The sequence below is a fragment of the Empidonax traillii genome, unplaced genomic scaffold (genome assembly GCF_003031625.1).
Source record: "Empidonax traillii isolate 1590-97213 ecotype Southwest subspecies unplaced genomic scaffold, ASM303162v1 scaffold474:size1423191, whole genome shotgun sequence".
NCBI classification, from domain to species: domain Eukaryota; kingdom Metazoa; phylum Chordata; class Aves; order Passeriformes; family Tyrannidae; genus Empidonax; species Empidonax traillii.
The window spans coordinates 759,183-774,173 of NW_020955667.1; the positions used below are offsets into that span (position 1 = coordinate 759,183).

Here is a 14,991-nt window from a genome sequence, read left to right on the forward strand (position 1 = left end):
AAAAAAAAAAAAAAAAGCCTCAACCCCATCCCAACAACCTGACAACACACGCAGATGATATTTATGCAAAACCCCGCTTGAGGGTGAGCTGGAGCGCAGGGAAATAAAAGATAAGGCAAGAAATAACCCAGCCGGGAGAACGATATCTCCCTGCCGGCAGCGCCCGGTGCGCTCCCGCGGATCTCTGTTTGCCGAGCTGGTCTGAAGCAGCTGGTCTCTGTGTCCGACTTAGTTTACTCTGTTTAGCTTTTATACAGCCGAGCGGTTTTTATAGCCGCTGGAGCGCCGGGAAGCTCGACAGGATATTGGCCACCTCCTAATGAGAATTCGCTGCGTTGGCACATCGGCACGAACACCCCGTGAATTTTAAACGCCTGGGAAACGGCAGCTCCTGCAGCCCCATCCCTGAGAGCTCAGAGAGTCCTTGTGGGGGAACATGGGTTTTCTGTTTAATAAAGGAAAACACAAGCCCCGATTGTAGCCTAGGAGACTTGAGAGCAGCTGGGAGCCCCAGTGCCGGTGGCACTGCTGGACCCGGTGCGTGTCCACCCGCACTACTCTTGATGGTGATGCTCTGGGAAATCCCCCCAAAAGGAGGGGATTGTTACCCCAAGCAGTAGGGATAGGAGGGGGTCCTAAGGGTGAGGTTGGACTTGTGGAACCAGCTGGTGTTGAACTCAGTCCCCTGGATTTGCCTGCTCCCTTTTTGAAGCTGTTGGTACAAGGTGGAGGTGAATTTATGGTGTCACGGGGGAGACAGGGCTGGAAGGGACTGGAAGTCCCCAGTCCTTCCTCTGCTTGTCATAGGGCTGACTTGGATACTGGATCAGGTTGCTCAGGGCTAGGGCCAGTCAAGTGCTGGCTGTGCCAAAGGAAGGAGATTTTTCTTTTGATCTGAACACTTTTTCCTTTTCCTTTCCTTTTCCCTTTCCCTTTTTTTTCGTAGCACTCCTTTTGAAAATAAGAACAGAAAATAGAAAGGTTTAATTTTGTTTTGTGTCCATACTAATTTTCCATTGCAGAAGTTTAAAAAATATCAGAAACAAATATAATGACTTGCAAGAGAAGGTACCTTAAGCTGGAGCAGAATGAAAATAGCTGCTTCCCCCACGGTGGTGGGAAATGTCAAAAAAACAGCTTGTGTGTAAAATCCCCAAGGGGGTAGGAAAACCAGCCCTCAGGAGGTTTTAGCCAGGATATCTATTTCTTAGAAAACCAAAAAAATTAGTTTTCAAGATGATCACATTTTTATCCACAAAATTAACTACATGAACAGCATTTCCTTCTCCCCTAGTTTTTCCTGCCCTGCTGACAAAGCCAGCCAAATCGGGGTGGTGGCGGCAGCAATGGCACATCCTCTTGCTCCTGGTGACTTTGCTTTTCCATCATTTGCCTCTCCATTAATCTCAGTACAAACAAAGGCTCTGAAGAGACAAGCTGAAAAGCTCCTGGGGGTACGTTTAAATCAGTCCTTTCTAATAATGTCTGTCGACCTCTCTGTGGAAGCACTGCTCCCCAAGGAAAGGACACGGAGCTGCGGCAGCGTGCTGAAATATGGTGGGGTGTAATTAATTCTGACCTCTGGCTCCCGCTCACTCACTCTCAATATTAAATTTGACTAGTGATATTGTGGTTTTTCAATTATCCTGTTTTCTTGGGGGCAACGGGGCGGGGGGGGGGGGGCTGAGGGGGGTGGCTGCTCAAAATTCAGCTTGGTGGGAGATGCATCGCTTGGATGCAGAACTGCTGTGCTGGGGGCTGGATGGGATCGATCCTTGGGTTGCCTTCACTGGGAGGGCATTTGGGCTTGGATGTGGTGATGTGTGTGCCTCTCCCCCTCCTACCTGTGAGCCTCTTGCCTCCAAAACCAGGTGCTTGATTGTTGTTGGGATGGGGCCAGCTGTTATTGGGGCGGGCACAGAAAGAAGCAGCCGTTAGGGAAACAGGGAGGAAAATCAGCACTTTGGTCTTGCTCTTCTGGCCTTGCCCAGGAGATCACTTTCTGGCCGCTCCCGCAGTCAGCAGAGGATTTTTGTCAGGCTTCTGGAGGGGACATGGAGCCATCAGCTGCTATAGGGCTTTGCTGGTGAGTCTTACTAGTTTGTCCTTGATCAGAAATGGAGCAACTCAAAGCAGCCTTCGAAGCTGTGTACTTGCTCGACCTTTTACTTCAATGTGGAGAAGGCTTGAGGGTTGCTGGTGTATTTTGGCAGTGGCAGTTTGCTGGAAAGGCTTTGTTTGTCTGTTTACTTAACCCTATCATTCTAGCAGTGCCCCTTGTGTCACAGCGTGGTCTCTGGAGGGCCCGGGGAGGTGTTAAGTGACCACTTTTGGACCTCGTTCAGGAGGCAGGGATGAAGGTGCCCTTTCCTGGGAAAACTTGGATGGTTCATGGGTAGCAGGAGGAGGGTTAAAACCCCCCTCTCCTCTTCTGCCCTCCTTTCCTCTCTGCCACCACCTCCCCAGTGTGTCCCTCATCACCAGTGTCCTCTGCCAAGGCACCAGGCTCCAGAGGGGCTGCTTAGGTGCTTCCATGAGGGCTAGAGCTTGTTTAGGGATGCTCCTGCAGAATACCCACGCATGGAACCCCCCAGTTTAACCCCTTCAAAGCCTCAGGGGTCCCTGGATGGGGCTGTCCCCCTCCTCCAGACCTCATCCATCCCTGACATTGCCTCTGCCTTTAAAAGCAAGCTGTGCTTATTGGCATCCTCTGCCATGATGGGCTCTCCAAGGAGGCGTGCAGGACTGGGATACACGGCAGAATAGGATGCTGGATGGGGCAGAACCGCTGGGTTTGGACCACAAGAGAGCTGGGTTAGGTGAAGAAAGGTGAAAAGCAGGACTCTCAGGCTTTACCTGCCTGCCTTGCTTTCCTGGCCTCTCAGAGTAGGCAGCCACCAGCGAGCTGCTCAGGGGTGAATTTCCAAGAGGCCAAGGCTTCACTTTTTTGACTCCCTGTTCCCAGTAGTCAGCAGTGGCTCTCTGGACCCTGGGGAGAACTTGCAACCTGGGGCCACGGAGGCGAGCTCACATCAGCCCCTGGGATGAAATAAACCCATTTCAGCCCGGTTGCCATGTCCCCTCAAAGTGTTGGAAGATGCATTCAGGCAGCAGGAATGAGAAGGGCTTGAGCTGGGGGGGAGGGAGGAGAAGGGAAATTAAAGGAGAAAAAAAAAAAAAAGGAAAATGCCACTTGCTGCAAAGCGAGTGAATTCTCCAATAAACCCGAATCTGCTGAGAATACATTTTACAAACATGCAGCAAAGTTGGCCGCTTTTGTTTGGGCGTTTGTTAAGCATTAACTAAAGAATGCCATGGTCCAGCCTGCTCGGTGTGAAACCTAATTCTCCCCCTTTCTGGAGCCATGGCATGGAGTGCTCAATTTTTTTCTCTCTGTAGGACTGCAGCCTTCTGGTACTCCAGCCAAAAAACACTCATATTTTAGCGAGCTTAGCCCCGGCCCCGTTGCCAGGCAGTAAAGCGAACACTTGTCCGCCTCGGGGTGGGGGGGAGGGAGCCGGGAGACGGGGAAGGGTCAGGAGAAGAGCCCCGGGGAAAACATCCCTCCTCCGTCCCACTGGAGAGTTCTCCGAGGGCTTTGGTTGTGCAGCAAGGGAAGCAAGGGTGGCTGTGGGTGATTTCCTCCCTCAGCTTGGGAGCCCAGGTCCCTGGAGATCCCCGAGATCACTGGTGCTGAGTTGCCTTCTGAATCACCAGGATGTGCCAGCCTGCTCTCTGTAGCACTGAGGTGGACTCAGCAACCTTTCCAGGTTGCTCCCAAGGCCTCAGCACCCCTCCTGCCAGGGCCACGGGTCCATGTGGTCCCCTGTGGCTGCAGCTGGGGAATGCCCTCACTGGCACCACACGTGGGGGTGCATCCATCCCCTTTCCTGCTTGGCCACAGTCCATTTACCTCTGCCTCCTATGTTTGCCCCACAGGGGCCAGAGCGGGGACAGGGTGACATGAGCCCAGCAGCAGCAGGACAGAGGCTCTTTCCCAGGCCATGGGTGTAGGGTTGACAGCGACTGGCATTTTTCCACTGCCAGCCTGTTGAGAACCTGGTGCTGCTGTCCCCCCTTCCAACAAGTGACGGTGAGTGAGAAGATGACCAAGTGCCAAGGCAACTCAACCTGGTGTGTTCACTCCCTGCAGAGCCCTGAAGTTCAGGATTTGCTCAGGCTCCTCCTGGGCCATGGTGAGAGCAGGAGATGAGTTGGTCAGGTCTCTGCACAGAAGTATTAGAAAGCCCAGCGTCCCTCTGGATCTGCTGTGGGCAGTCCGGCAGGGAGGTGAGGCAGGGCAGCTGCTTTGTAGGGACCGGTGCCAACAGTGCCCATTCCATTGGGAGCCTGTGGGGTCCCACAGGGGCTGCCCCTATGCCTCTCATCGCATCCCTGGGCAGGCTGGTGCAGGCAGGGAGGAAGGCATCCCTCCTCCCCGCAGAGCTGCCTCACCTTGCCCGCTGCCTGAGCCGACCCTCGGCGCAGCGATCGAGGTTTGTCCATCAGTATTTAATATCGGCGTCCCTGACCCGCCGGCCCCTCCCCGGGGAGGCTCCGCAGGGCTGTGTTTGTATGCGGCGCACGCAGACAGACAGCAGCCGGGAAGCGCCCGTCAATCACGGCTCCTTTCAGCCTGTCACCTCAAAATAAAGGGAGAAAGAGGGGGTGGCGGCTCCGATGGGAAGCCGGGGCTGCCCGCACCGCACCCGCTCCATCGGCGCGTTGGGAAGGGACGTGGGAGGCACCGCCCCAGAGGTGGCTTCGGCCACACCTCGACATTTCTAGGTTTCTAGTGATGCTGTGTGGACGGCAAACCCCAAAGGAGAGGACTGAGATGCTTTATTGAGGAAGAGGAATGGTGTGGAGAAGTGGACCTCGTCTTGGGGAAGGGGGGATATCTGTAACACCATCAGAAATGTTGCACTTTTGGAAATGCCCAAATATTTTGCTTCAAGATTTTCTTGAAAGCACCTTTCTGTTTCAAAACAGCAGATTGTCATTTCTAAACGGACCTAAACTAAAGCTGGCAGCACCCCAAGGATGGCAGAAGTGAAGGTGCTCCCGTTGCAATTCAGAGGGTAGTAATTTGCCCTTGGTTTAAAGCTGAAGTCTCTCAGCACAACCTGTCCTCTTTCTCTTTTGTTCAGCCTCCTGTAGGGAAATGTAATCTCAAAGTCCCCTCCACAGATGCAGTGAGGCACAAAGAGAGGGGAGAAGAGGTGGCATTTGCTCTGTGGCCTGCTTGCAGCAGGAGGGAGCTGGACACAGAGCTAAAGATCCCAGAGATCAAGGAAAACCTCTGGATGCAGGCTGGTGTGTCTTGCTCAGGTTAAAACATTAAATTAATTGCTAGATCCAGTGCTGGAAGAAAATTTTCCTTCAGCCCCATCTCAGGCTGACCAAGAATATTTTAGCTGGGTTATCCATGTAGGGGTTATCCATGCTGGAGTTATGTACAGGGTTGTTACTGATTGGAAGTCTCTACACATGGTGTTATCCATTTGTGGGGTTTTCCATTTGTGGGGTTATCTGTGCAGGGGGTTATCCATGCATGCTGTGGTTTCCCAGTCCCTGTAGAGTAGCTAGCTAGTATTGTCCAGGGTTCTAGAGACCTGGGACACCAGCAAGGCCCTGTACTCCCTCTTACTCTCTTTTACTACCCGTGGTAGGCTGTGCTTTTTCTGTCTGTGATATTTTAGCACCTAAGGTCTCAGTTTATTGTGTGTTTGTAAGGAGCTCTTTATGGTTTCCTGCTGTGGAAGAGGTTTTATGGGGATTTCTCTGCGTCTCACACTGCCCAGGGAAGGGGAAGTCCTGCAGTGAAAGACGCCTGGTCTGACTGGCACCCCTCAGTGAGAGCTGTTGGGGACTCAGCAGTTGGGAAATAAATGGCTTTGTGCATCTAGTATTAGGCAGTCATTTAGCTAAAACTCACACCTTCCTGCTTTGCAATATGCTTTGGACTTGGAAACATCCATCACTGGGCTGGTGCTGCTGTGCCTGATTGGCAAAGGTTTGTGGCTCTCTAATAAATGCCCTGGAAACAAATTTGGGGCATATTAATTTATGAAGATTAGATAGCAGTAATATATTAACTTATCAATATTTTATTACTGAGAACAGTTAGTAATCCCAACAGGTAGGGCTTAAACATAATTTAAATAGGATGAGAATGTGTTACCAGACAAATACAAATCGCCTCCACTTTGACATAAAAGAGACGTAATTAAAGATGAAGTGACTACAGAAATATTAACACAAGCCAGTGTTTTATGGAGCTGGAAGAAGGAAAAAAATGACCTTTTGGAAAGGATGCTTTCAAGGGAATATACATTCCTCTCCTCCCAGGGCAGTCATAGGGATGTTGAAAATACACAGATCTAAGAGATGGGCAGTTGTATGTAAACCTTGGAAATTAGAGCTGAATGTAGAAAAATAAAAGCTACTAATGGCAATATCTGAAATTATAAACTCCCTAACCTCCACCTTTTCTTTGATGATTTTCACTTTCTGTGGTGACTGTGGTGTTTTATAAGAGCTTTATAATACCCCTTTTCCACTTCTTTGGGCATGCTGCAATTTGTTGAGTGTGCCCAGGATTTGGTTGGCACGAGGAGAATGATGCACGACGTATCTGCACCGCTGTTTGGGGGAGATCTAGGAGGGAACAGGCATAGCCCGTGTGCTGACACCCAGCCCGAAAAGCTGTCGGGCACTGCTGGTGGGTGTCAGTCTGCCCTGGTGCCTTCAGAGTCCTGCAGCATCTCTGGTGTTACAGTTGCCTTCGCCTTGGGACCTCTGGGACACAAAGACTTGCGTGTTCCTTGCTCTGCTTCCATCTCCCTCTTTTGTTCATCAAAAAAACCTCTTTGAATGATCCCTATTTTCTGATGGTTTTCCTGCAAGGGTTTTGCTTACATCTGATCATCTTCTCGTAGGGATGAGGCTGATTTGGCACATTTCCTGTGTGCTTTTTGTATCGGCTAAAGCAAGAGAAAGGATTGAAAGCTCACTGGTGGCTGCAGGACTGCCCATCCCCTCCCTAGCCAGCGCCCAGCCCTTGAACATCTCCCCCAGGGATGACACATGGTATGGGGACAGTGGAAATGGGAGCAATCTGGGACCAGTGGAAGGCTGGATGCAGCACTCCCTGTGTGGGTCCCTGAGGCACTCCCAGGCTGGGACTCGGGCAATGCTCGGAGATAACCTCTGTAGGATGTGTGCTGACTTTTGACTTCTCTTTCTGGGCTAAAGTTGTCAAGACAGGGGACTAAAAATGTCCAGTTCCCACAGATATTTTGAACAAGACTGGGTAAAGAGTATTTTTTTATTTTATGGGGTCGAAGCTAAGAACTCAGACATCTGGGGGTGGCAAAGACGTTCTGGTTTGATACCTTCAAACATCTCTATTAGGTAAAATATCCCATTCACTTAAAATATCCAACCCAGGGTTAATTCCAGGTGCCTCCAGATCCTCTCTGTCCAACACTGATGCTGCCACCTCCATTTTTCTTGCCTCGGTTTCCCCAACTGTAAATCATTGATCATTCTCAGTAAGGACATTTAAAGCTGAAGAAAGAAAAGCTCTGTTTCAATCTAAAGTGTTACTGCTGTTATTATTATTGGCTTTTAAGTCTAAAGCCAGTGTGTTGAAACCTGGGAACAGTTTAATTAGGGATGCCTCAAACGCTGTCACATCAATGTCAAGGAACAAGCTGAGCTTTTTCTTTTCCTTTTGACACATCAAGTCTTCAGTCTGTCACTGGCCTTAACCCTAAACTTGCTGCCATGGAGATTTTAATGATATATTAGACATTCCTGATGTGTTTGCAAGCGGGAAGGGGGCTGTTCCAGTGACCCATGCCAGAGGGATGGGGTAGTTTGTGGGTGACTGACAGAGCAGATGCTTCCTGTGGCTGCTTGTGGAGAGGCACTAATGTATCCATTGCCATCTCCAGCATCTCCTTAGGTCTAGGCATGAGCTAGAGGAGGCAGGTGGACATATAGAGCTGGCTTGATAAAACTCATGTGGATCCGTTGTGTCCTGTGTCCTGGGGTGGTGGTAGCTGGGGGAGCTACCACCTGTTGGGCTGTTGGGTTTGGCACCTGTTTGTTTTTCACCTTGGGCATCTGGACGTTTGGGTTGTCATCACTTGACTGCATTGGTGGTAAGCATCCGGTAACAGGTCAGCCAAAACTGCTGAAGTTGACCCAAAGGCAGCATCCCCTGCTGGCACAGGGCAGGTGTGCAGCACTCGCAGCACGTTTCTGTGTCACTGCGGGCTGTCAGCACCATTGTGCCCAGCCCCTCAACGCAATCCAAACACCCAGGGGGTGTCACCGCGACCCTGTGCCGCTGCCCATCTCCCCACCATGGGTGCCCCCTCCCTTTGTCCCCAGCATCTCCATGTGCAGCTGGGTGTGACAGTGGGATCTCCTCTTGCTCCCCCAGGCTGTTTGCGGTGAAGTGTGCCGGGTGCCTGGAGGCCATCGCGCCCAGCGAGCTGGTGATGCGCGCCCAGAAGAGCGTCTACCACCTGCGCTGCTTCTGCTGCTGCGTCTGCGAGCGGCGCCTGCAGAAGGGCGACGAGTTTGTGCTGAAGGAGGGGCAGCTCCTCTGTAAGGGCGACTACGAGAAGGAGCGGGAGCTGCTGAGCTTGGTGAGCCCGGCTCTGTCAGATTCTGGTAAGGGGCCGCCCGCGCCCGGCGTCTCCCTGGCTGGTCCCACTCCGAGGCCCCCGTGAGCACGGTGGGGTCTGGAGGTGAGGTTTGGGCTCGCTGCCTGGATCTTCGGCCTTTCTGTCTGAAGGGAAAGCCTCTGTAAGCACTGTTGGATCCTCCAGCCAGTCTCTCCCACCTCAGAGGCAAGGGCTTGAGCAGTGGAAGGGCTGCATGGATAGAGGATGCTCTGTGGACCATCCCATCTCATTAGGCCCATTTCTGTGAGAGTTTGGGATCCTGGCCTGTGCAGGGCACCAGCATCCCATCCTGAGTGGTGGACAGCCTCCCTGGTTGTGGGAGGGAGAGTCATGCTGGTTGAAATGCCCTGTCACACCTCCTCACCTGGGGAAATGGAAGAGCTGCCCCTGGTAAAATACACTCTAAATGAGAGATTTCTTCCTAAAAAAAAAATCACAGTTCCAAGCGTTCCACTGATTACCTTGGGCTCAATCTGTATCCCTCCCCTGTGCCTCACTGCCCTTGCCTGGGACTGTGGAAAGGCCGAGTGAAAGAAGTGAGCTGCTTCTGCTGTACTCACCCTTTTTAATAACCAGGGGAAACTGAGTCAAGGAGCTAAAATGTAAGCTGGCAGCAGGGAAACTGCAAATCTTGTGCCCCCAGCAGCTTCCCAGGCAGTTGCTGGCTAGAACCAGCCTGCTGAGCCGGCATGGTGACCCTGTGGGAACACTGCAGAGCCAAAGGGGACTGCAGGAGAGGTGGCACCACAGCTGGAGGTGGGCAGGGGGCTGATATCCTGCTCCAGCCAAGGTGACACAGCCGGCTTAGGTTGCCCAGAGCATCAGATCAGCATTAAAATATGTATCCACAGTCAGTGCAAATCAAATCCAAATGTTTCCCAGGAAGACAAATTTAGTAAGAAAGCCCAGCACTGGGGACCAGGGGGGTGGAAATGATCTGCTAGCAGATATGCTCGTGTTAACGCTGTCCCCACAGAGCACTGCTCCTCACAAGAGTGGTAAGCCCCATGCCTGGTTCTCTCAGCTCCTCTTAAAAACCCTCACTGGGGGGAAATCTGCTTTGCAGAGGGAAGGATTTACCTTTAAAATGCCATGCTCTGTAAAGGGCTGCCAGCAACTGGCAGGGGGCTGTCTTTTCCCTGCTAAAGCAAACCACTGGAATTTAAAAAGCAGAAATCAAGATTAGGAGTGTGGTGTTAAGGTGCGAAGCATGGACATGACAAAGCCTGGTGCTCTCTGCCAGGCACTGCAATGCTGTAGCTGGGAGATGATGTGTGAAGGGACAGGGATGGTTTTGGTAGATCTGGAGCAAAAATTGCCCAAAGCCCATATTTCTCTTTAATATTGTGCTCCTCTGCAGTGAGAGCCTGGCTGCCTTGCAGCACTGCCTGTGTGGGTTCTGTCCGAGCCCTGCAACTCACTTGCTCGGGAGAAAAAGAATCCTCCCGCCAAGTAACGGTGATGATATTTAAAAAACAGAGCGAGGCCATGGGAGGAGTTGGCTGGGGAAAGCTGGTGAGTGATGGTGCAGTGCTGGAGGAGCTGGATGGGCAGGAGTGCGGGAGGATCCAGCATGCTTATCCCTGGGAAAGTCCTTAACTGATTGAAGAATTATTATTTTTTCCTCTGGGATGTGCAAACTCTTTCAGTTAAAATAGGAACCAATGAGGAGATGTCATGCACCAGAGTAAGTAAATTGGCCACAATGGTTTGGGTTTGTTCCTAGTGGGGGAAAAGGGCAGTTTGGGAAAGGTTGGGGAGCTGTTCCTCCCCAGCGACTCATCGGCCTGTGGTCCAGCCCTGCTGCCAGGGGCTCCAGCCAAACCAAGAGCTTTGACTTAGCAAAAACCCCCAAGGGAAATACTTATTTCAGTAGAAACTCCAGCTGAGCCCTGAGGGATGCGAAGGGCCAGTGTGGGAGTCAAAAGGGCACAGCAACCCCTTAGCTGGTCGGAAACCCAACCCGAAGCCCCTGACGTCCTCTGGCAGCCTCTGACTGGGGGGTCCCGACCCTTCCCATCTCCCCACAGGCCCCATAGCTCAGCCCCCCCACCATCCCTGCCTGCCCAGGTACACATCCCATGGATGGTCAGTGTGGTGTGGCTTCTCCCTTTCCTGCTGCATCCTCCCCCGGGGACCCCATTACCACGCTGGGGGATGTAGAGGGGTGTCCCCACTCTGGCCCCATTCCCAGATGCCCTTCACCGGCAGCGATGTGCTTGTCCAGCCTCTTCCCTGTCCCCCCCTCGCTGCTTTGAAGCCCCCCACCCTCCCTCCCCCCCGGCTGCCGCGCACCAAGGGCCACTTTATGAGAAAGCGCAGATAAAAAGCGAGCCATATGTTGTCTGTAATCTCCCAAACCCTCGCTTCAATTACTGCCTCCCCCGAGCCTCCGCCGCCCAGCCTGAGTAAACAAGCCCCTCTGAAAGAGGACCCTGCTTTCCAATTAAAAGCGTCCTAACGTTTCTCCTCTCCCTAAATCCTCCTGAGCGAGGAATGTCCTGGCCCCGGCAGCGGGATGTGGGCTCGGCGGGTCGGACCGAGGGCACGCCGCACAATATCCATCGCCCCGGCCCCTTCCCAGGTGACGTCAGGGGCAGCCCCAGACACTCATTAATTTCTCCCCCCTCCTCAGTGGGGAAAGGCTTGAAAGGGAGAGTTAATTAAAAGTAATACCCCGCCAAATCCGGCTTCACTTTTCCTTCTTTCCCTTTGACACTTGGAGGGATTTGGGGAGCAGGTGTTGGCGGGGGGAGGGCTCAGAGGGGCTGCTCTGAGTGTGTTTTCCCCCTTGGAGTGGGTTTTGAGCATCATGGACTTGATAGACACTGTGAGCCTGTGGCTTTGCCATGCTGGGTTCTGCCCCTCTCAGACTGGAGGGGAGTGGGGTGCTCGCCTCGTGCTAGGGTGCCAGTGGGTTCAAGTGCCAGTTGACATTCCTCCTCACATTATGTGTAAAAATCTCTACCTTTCCGTCGGTATTAAACCCCTTTGGGTTTCAGGAGGGCAGGCAGCTCGGTGGAACAGAGATTAGCTGCTGCTCAGCCCCATTAGCCATCAGAGACTCCACAGCCTAGGCCTCTCCAGTGCTGGGGCTCTCAGACCTGCTGCAGTGCCACGTCCTTTGTGCTGGGACATGCAAGAAAACAGAAGCTTGTCTTTCCTGTTGCTGTGGGCATGCCATGGATGTGTCATGAGTGAGCAGGGAGCTTGAGCAGCAGCAAGGCCCTGGTTTGCAAGGGCCAGCACCCAGGTCCCATCTGTCTGGGGACTGCCAGCATGTCCGTTCCATCCCTCCTGGCCCTCGCCACAGGGAAGGTCTCTGTATTGGCTGGTGAGCCCAGGAGAGAGCCCACTGGTGTAGAGGGAAGAGGTAACTGATACCTGAGAGCATCCTTGCTGCTCCACTGAGGTAGTTGCGACCCTTCACCCTGGATATGTTCTCCCGTCTTTCCCCATTTTCAACTGGGCTACCGTTGGATTTACCCTCTCCTGATGTATGATCCATAATTATCTCTTGCCATGGGGTTTGACCTGGCCTGTTTTCACCATGAATTACTCTGAGCCAGGCTCACATTCCCGAATGCATTCCCAGAGCCACGGCAGCCCTGGGATGGACTTGGGACAAGCACAGCCTTGCCACCTGTATCTCAAACCAGCACCTCGTCTCCATTATCAATTCCCAAACGAATAGTACAGGAACTTTCTGGAAAAGGCTCTAAAGTGATTTATAGCTAGTGAGAGGAAAGGACCTGTGCTATCAAACTTGTGTTACACCCCTGCCACACCAGCTGAACAAGCGAGGTCATCAGCACAGTGGTGATGCAGTAAACGAGGAGGGCTGGGAAGAGGCAGGGCAGGGCTGCCCACTTTCCTGGAGCAGATCTTTCTTGAAGGCTCCGTGGGCCTGAGCGGTGGAGAGCAGCAGGGAATGCTCAGTGCCTGGGAATGCAGTGGAGCAGCACGTCACAGTGAGTACCTGAGGGGTGAAGCCTGAAGGACCCTGGGCTTCTGTCTAAGGAGATTTAAAACTCCACAAAAAGGGGGAAATACAGGCCAGAAGGCATCCTTTACAAGTGTGGTTAAAGGTCTGTGCTCTAAATGGAGTTGTCCTCCATGGTAGAGCAAAGCAGGAGGGGTTTGTGAGAGTATCTTGTCTAACATGTTGCCCCCTCTGAGCATGTCTGCTCACCCAGCACCCTGACGTCCCCAGCCTGGGCTGCCCAGGCTGTGGGACCCAATGTCTGTCACCAGCTGGGCTGGAGGACAACCCCAGGGGCAGTCCTCGATGTCTGCTGTCCCCTCACGTGGATGTGACCTGCATGTCTGTGTCCAGATATGTCCCCAGCTGTGACCCGGCTGGAAATTCCTGAGGAGCAGTCAGGGATTTGGGTCTGATGAAGGAAAAATCAGCTGTCCCAGGGTTTCACATTGCAGCTCCTCAGACTGTTGGGGAAGAGAAGAACCCGCAAGCCCATCTGCTGGCAGAGCAACCACAGACTACAAGTGACAGCAGCTCTCCCCTCTCTGAGCTGCCATGGGGAAGCCAGTCCCAAACCTCAGCTTCTCGTACACATTCACAGGAAGATCCCCACCAACACCAGCTTGTTTCAAATCTCCCAGATTATTTTGGACACGCTGGAAATCGTATGTGTGGCCCATTGCCTGTAAAGGACCTGCTTTTTTCCCCCCTCCCCTCTTTAGGCAAAAGTGACGATGAGGACAGCATCTGCAAACTGGGCCAAGCCTCGGGGAAGGGCACAGAGGATGGGAAGGATCACAAACGGCCCAAGCGGCCCCGGACAATCCTGACCACGCAGCAGCGGAGGGCGTTCAAGGCGTCATTTGAGGTCTCCTCTAAGCCCTGCAGGAAGGTATGGGGAGAAGGGCCCGTGCCCAGCCGCCTCCAGCCCTCATGGATGTCCTGGATGTTGGGCAAGGACTTGTCCTGAGTGCTCTGTCCTCTCCTAAAGTCCCCCTGAAAAGCTGAGTGGGCTGAGGCACCGCTGTCATTCTTCTCTCCCAGGTGCGGGAGACGCTGGCAGCGGAGACAGGGCTGAGCGTCCGGGTGGTGCAGGTCTGGTTCCAGAACCAGCGAGCAAAGGTGGGTACAAGGGGTAACCCCCCAGCAGTGGCTGTTGCTGGGGCTACCTCCCTCCTGGCTTTGGCCAGGGGATGATTTCATTCCCTTTTTTCCCCCCTTCTCCCTGCCCAGATGAAGAAGCTCGCCAGGAGGCAGCAGCAGCAGCAGCAGGATCAGCAAAACACGCAGCGCCTGAGCTCAGGTACCCCCCAAGCTCTCCCCACGCTTGGGGTCTCCCTGTTTCCCAGCCATCTCCAGGCTTCCCAGTGTTGTTGGGACACCCAAAAAGCGGCAGCCTGACCGTGCTCATGCCTTGATCTTATCTTCCAGGCCAGACAAACGGCGGCGGCAGCACAGGGCTGGAGGGGATGCTGAACCCTTACACCGCTCTGCCCCCGCCCCAGCAGCTGCTGGGCATGGAACAAGGCGTCTACGGCTCCGACCCTTTCCGGCAAGGGCTCACCCCACCACAAATGCCTGGAGACCACATGCATCCCTACGGTAGGGCTCGAGGATTTGCCTTTTGCCTTCTCTGCCACAGAGAGATGCTGAGCTGTGATGGGGGCATGTGTGGGGGGATGCAGCGATTTCTGGTGATCCCCTCACCCCTAAAAATACCTTATGCTACAGAAGCTGGGGGTACCAGGCACTGTTAAGGTGCTGGAGGAGAAAGCAGGCTCTCAAGCCCTTCTGCTCCTTCCCTGCTTTCCAAGGTGCCGAGCCCCTCTTCCACGACTTGGATAGCGATGATACCTCACTGAGCAACCTGGGTGACTGCTTCCTCGCCACGGCGGACGCGGGGCCGCTCCAGGCACGAGTGGGAAACCCCATCGACCACCTCTACTCCATGCAGAACTCCTACTTCACTTCCTGAGTGCAGCGTGGTCCCCGGCATGGGGCAGTTGCTGCCACTGCGCTGCCCCAGGAGGGGCTGCAGAGCCCTCGGGGTTGGGAGGGAGGGAGAAGCAACACTGCTGGGATGTTGTCAAATATGTTGTAGCTTGGGATTCCCAAGGAGCGAGTTAAGTTATGGGTTGCATAGTTTCATGTTTCTCTTAGGAGCCTAGGATTAGGGGCAGGAGTGGTTTTTGCAGCTGGCTGGTGGATTTTCAAATTTCAAGTGGGGAAACAAATTTGGCAGGGGGAGGGGGAGTGTCCCATGGGAGCATCCCAGTGCCGTATCCCCTCCATACCACCTTCGGAAAG

The 14,991-nt window shown here is 53.3% G+C and overlaps 1 protein-coding gene across 1 annotated transcript in view; it reads left to right on the forward strand.

Annotated features, from left to right (window-relative positions):
- Positions 1 to 14,685, forward strand: part of LMX1A (LIM homeobox transcription factor 1 alpha) — a 41,744-nt gene extending 27,059 nt beyond the window's left edge. The window contains exons 3-8 of the mRNA XM_027895892.1: positions 8,456 to 8,688; positions 13,407 to 13,576; positions 13,729 to 13,806; positions 13,918 to 13,987; positions 14,116 to 14,286; positions 14,499 to 14,685. Of these exons, the coding sequence (XP_027751693.1) occupies positions 8,456 to 8,688; positions 13,407 to 13,576; positions 13,729 to 13,806; positions 13,918 to 13,987; positions 14,116 to 14,286; positions 14,499 to 14,659 (883 nt within the window). The 3' untranslated portion in view covers positions 14,660 to 14,685. The remainder of the gene's footprint in view (positions 1 to 8,455; positions 8,689 to 13,406; positions 13,577 to 13,728; positions 13,807 to 13,917; positions 13,988 to 14,115; positions 14,287 to 14,498) is intronic.
- Positions 14,686 to 14,991: the final 306 nt, after the last annotated feature.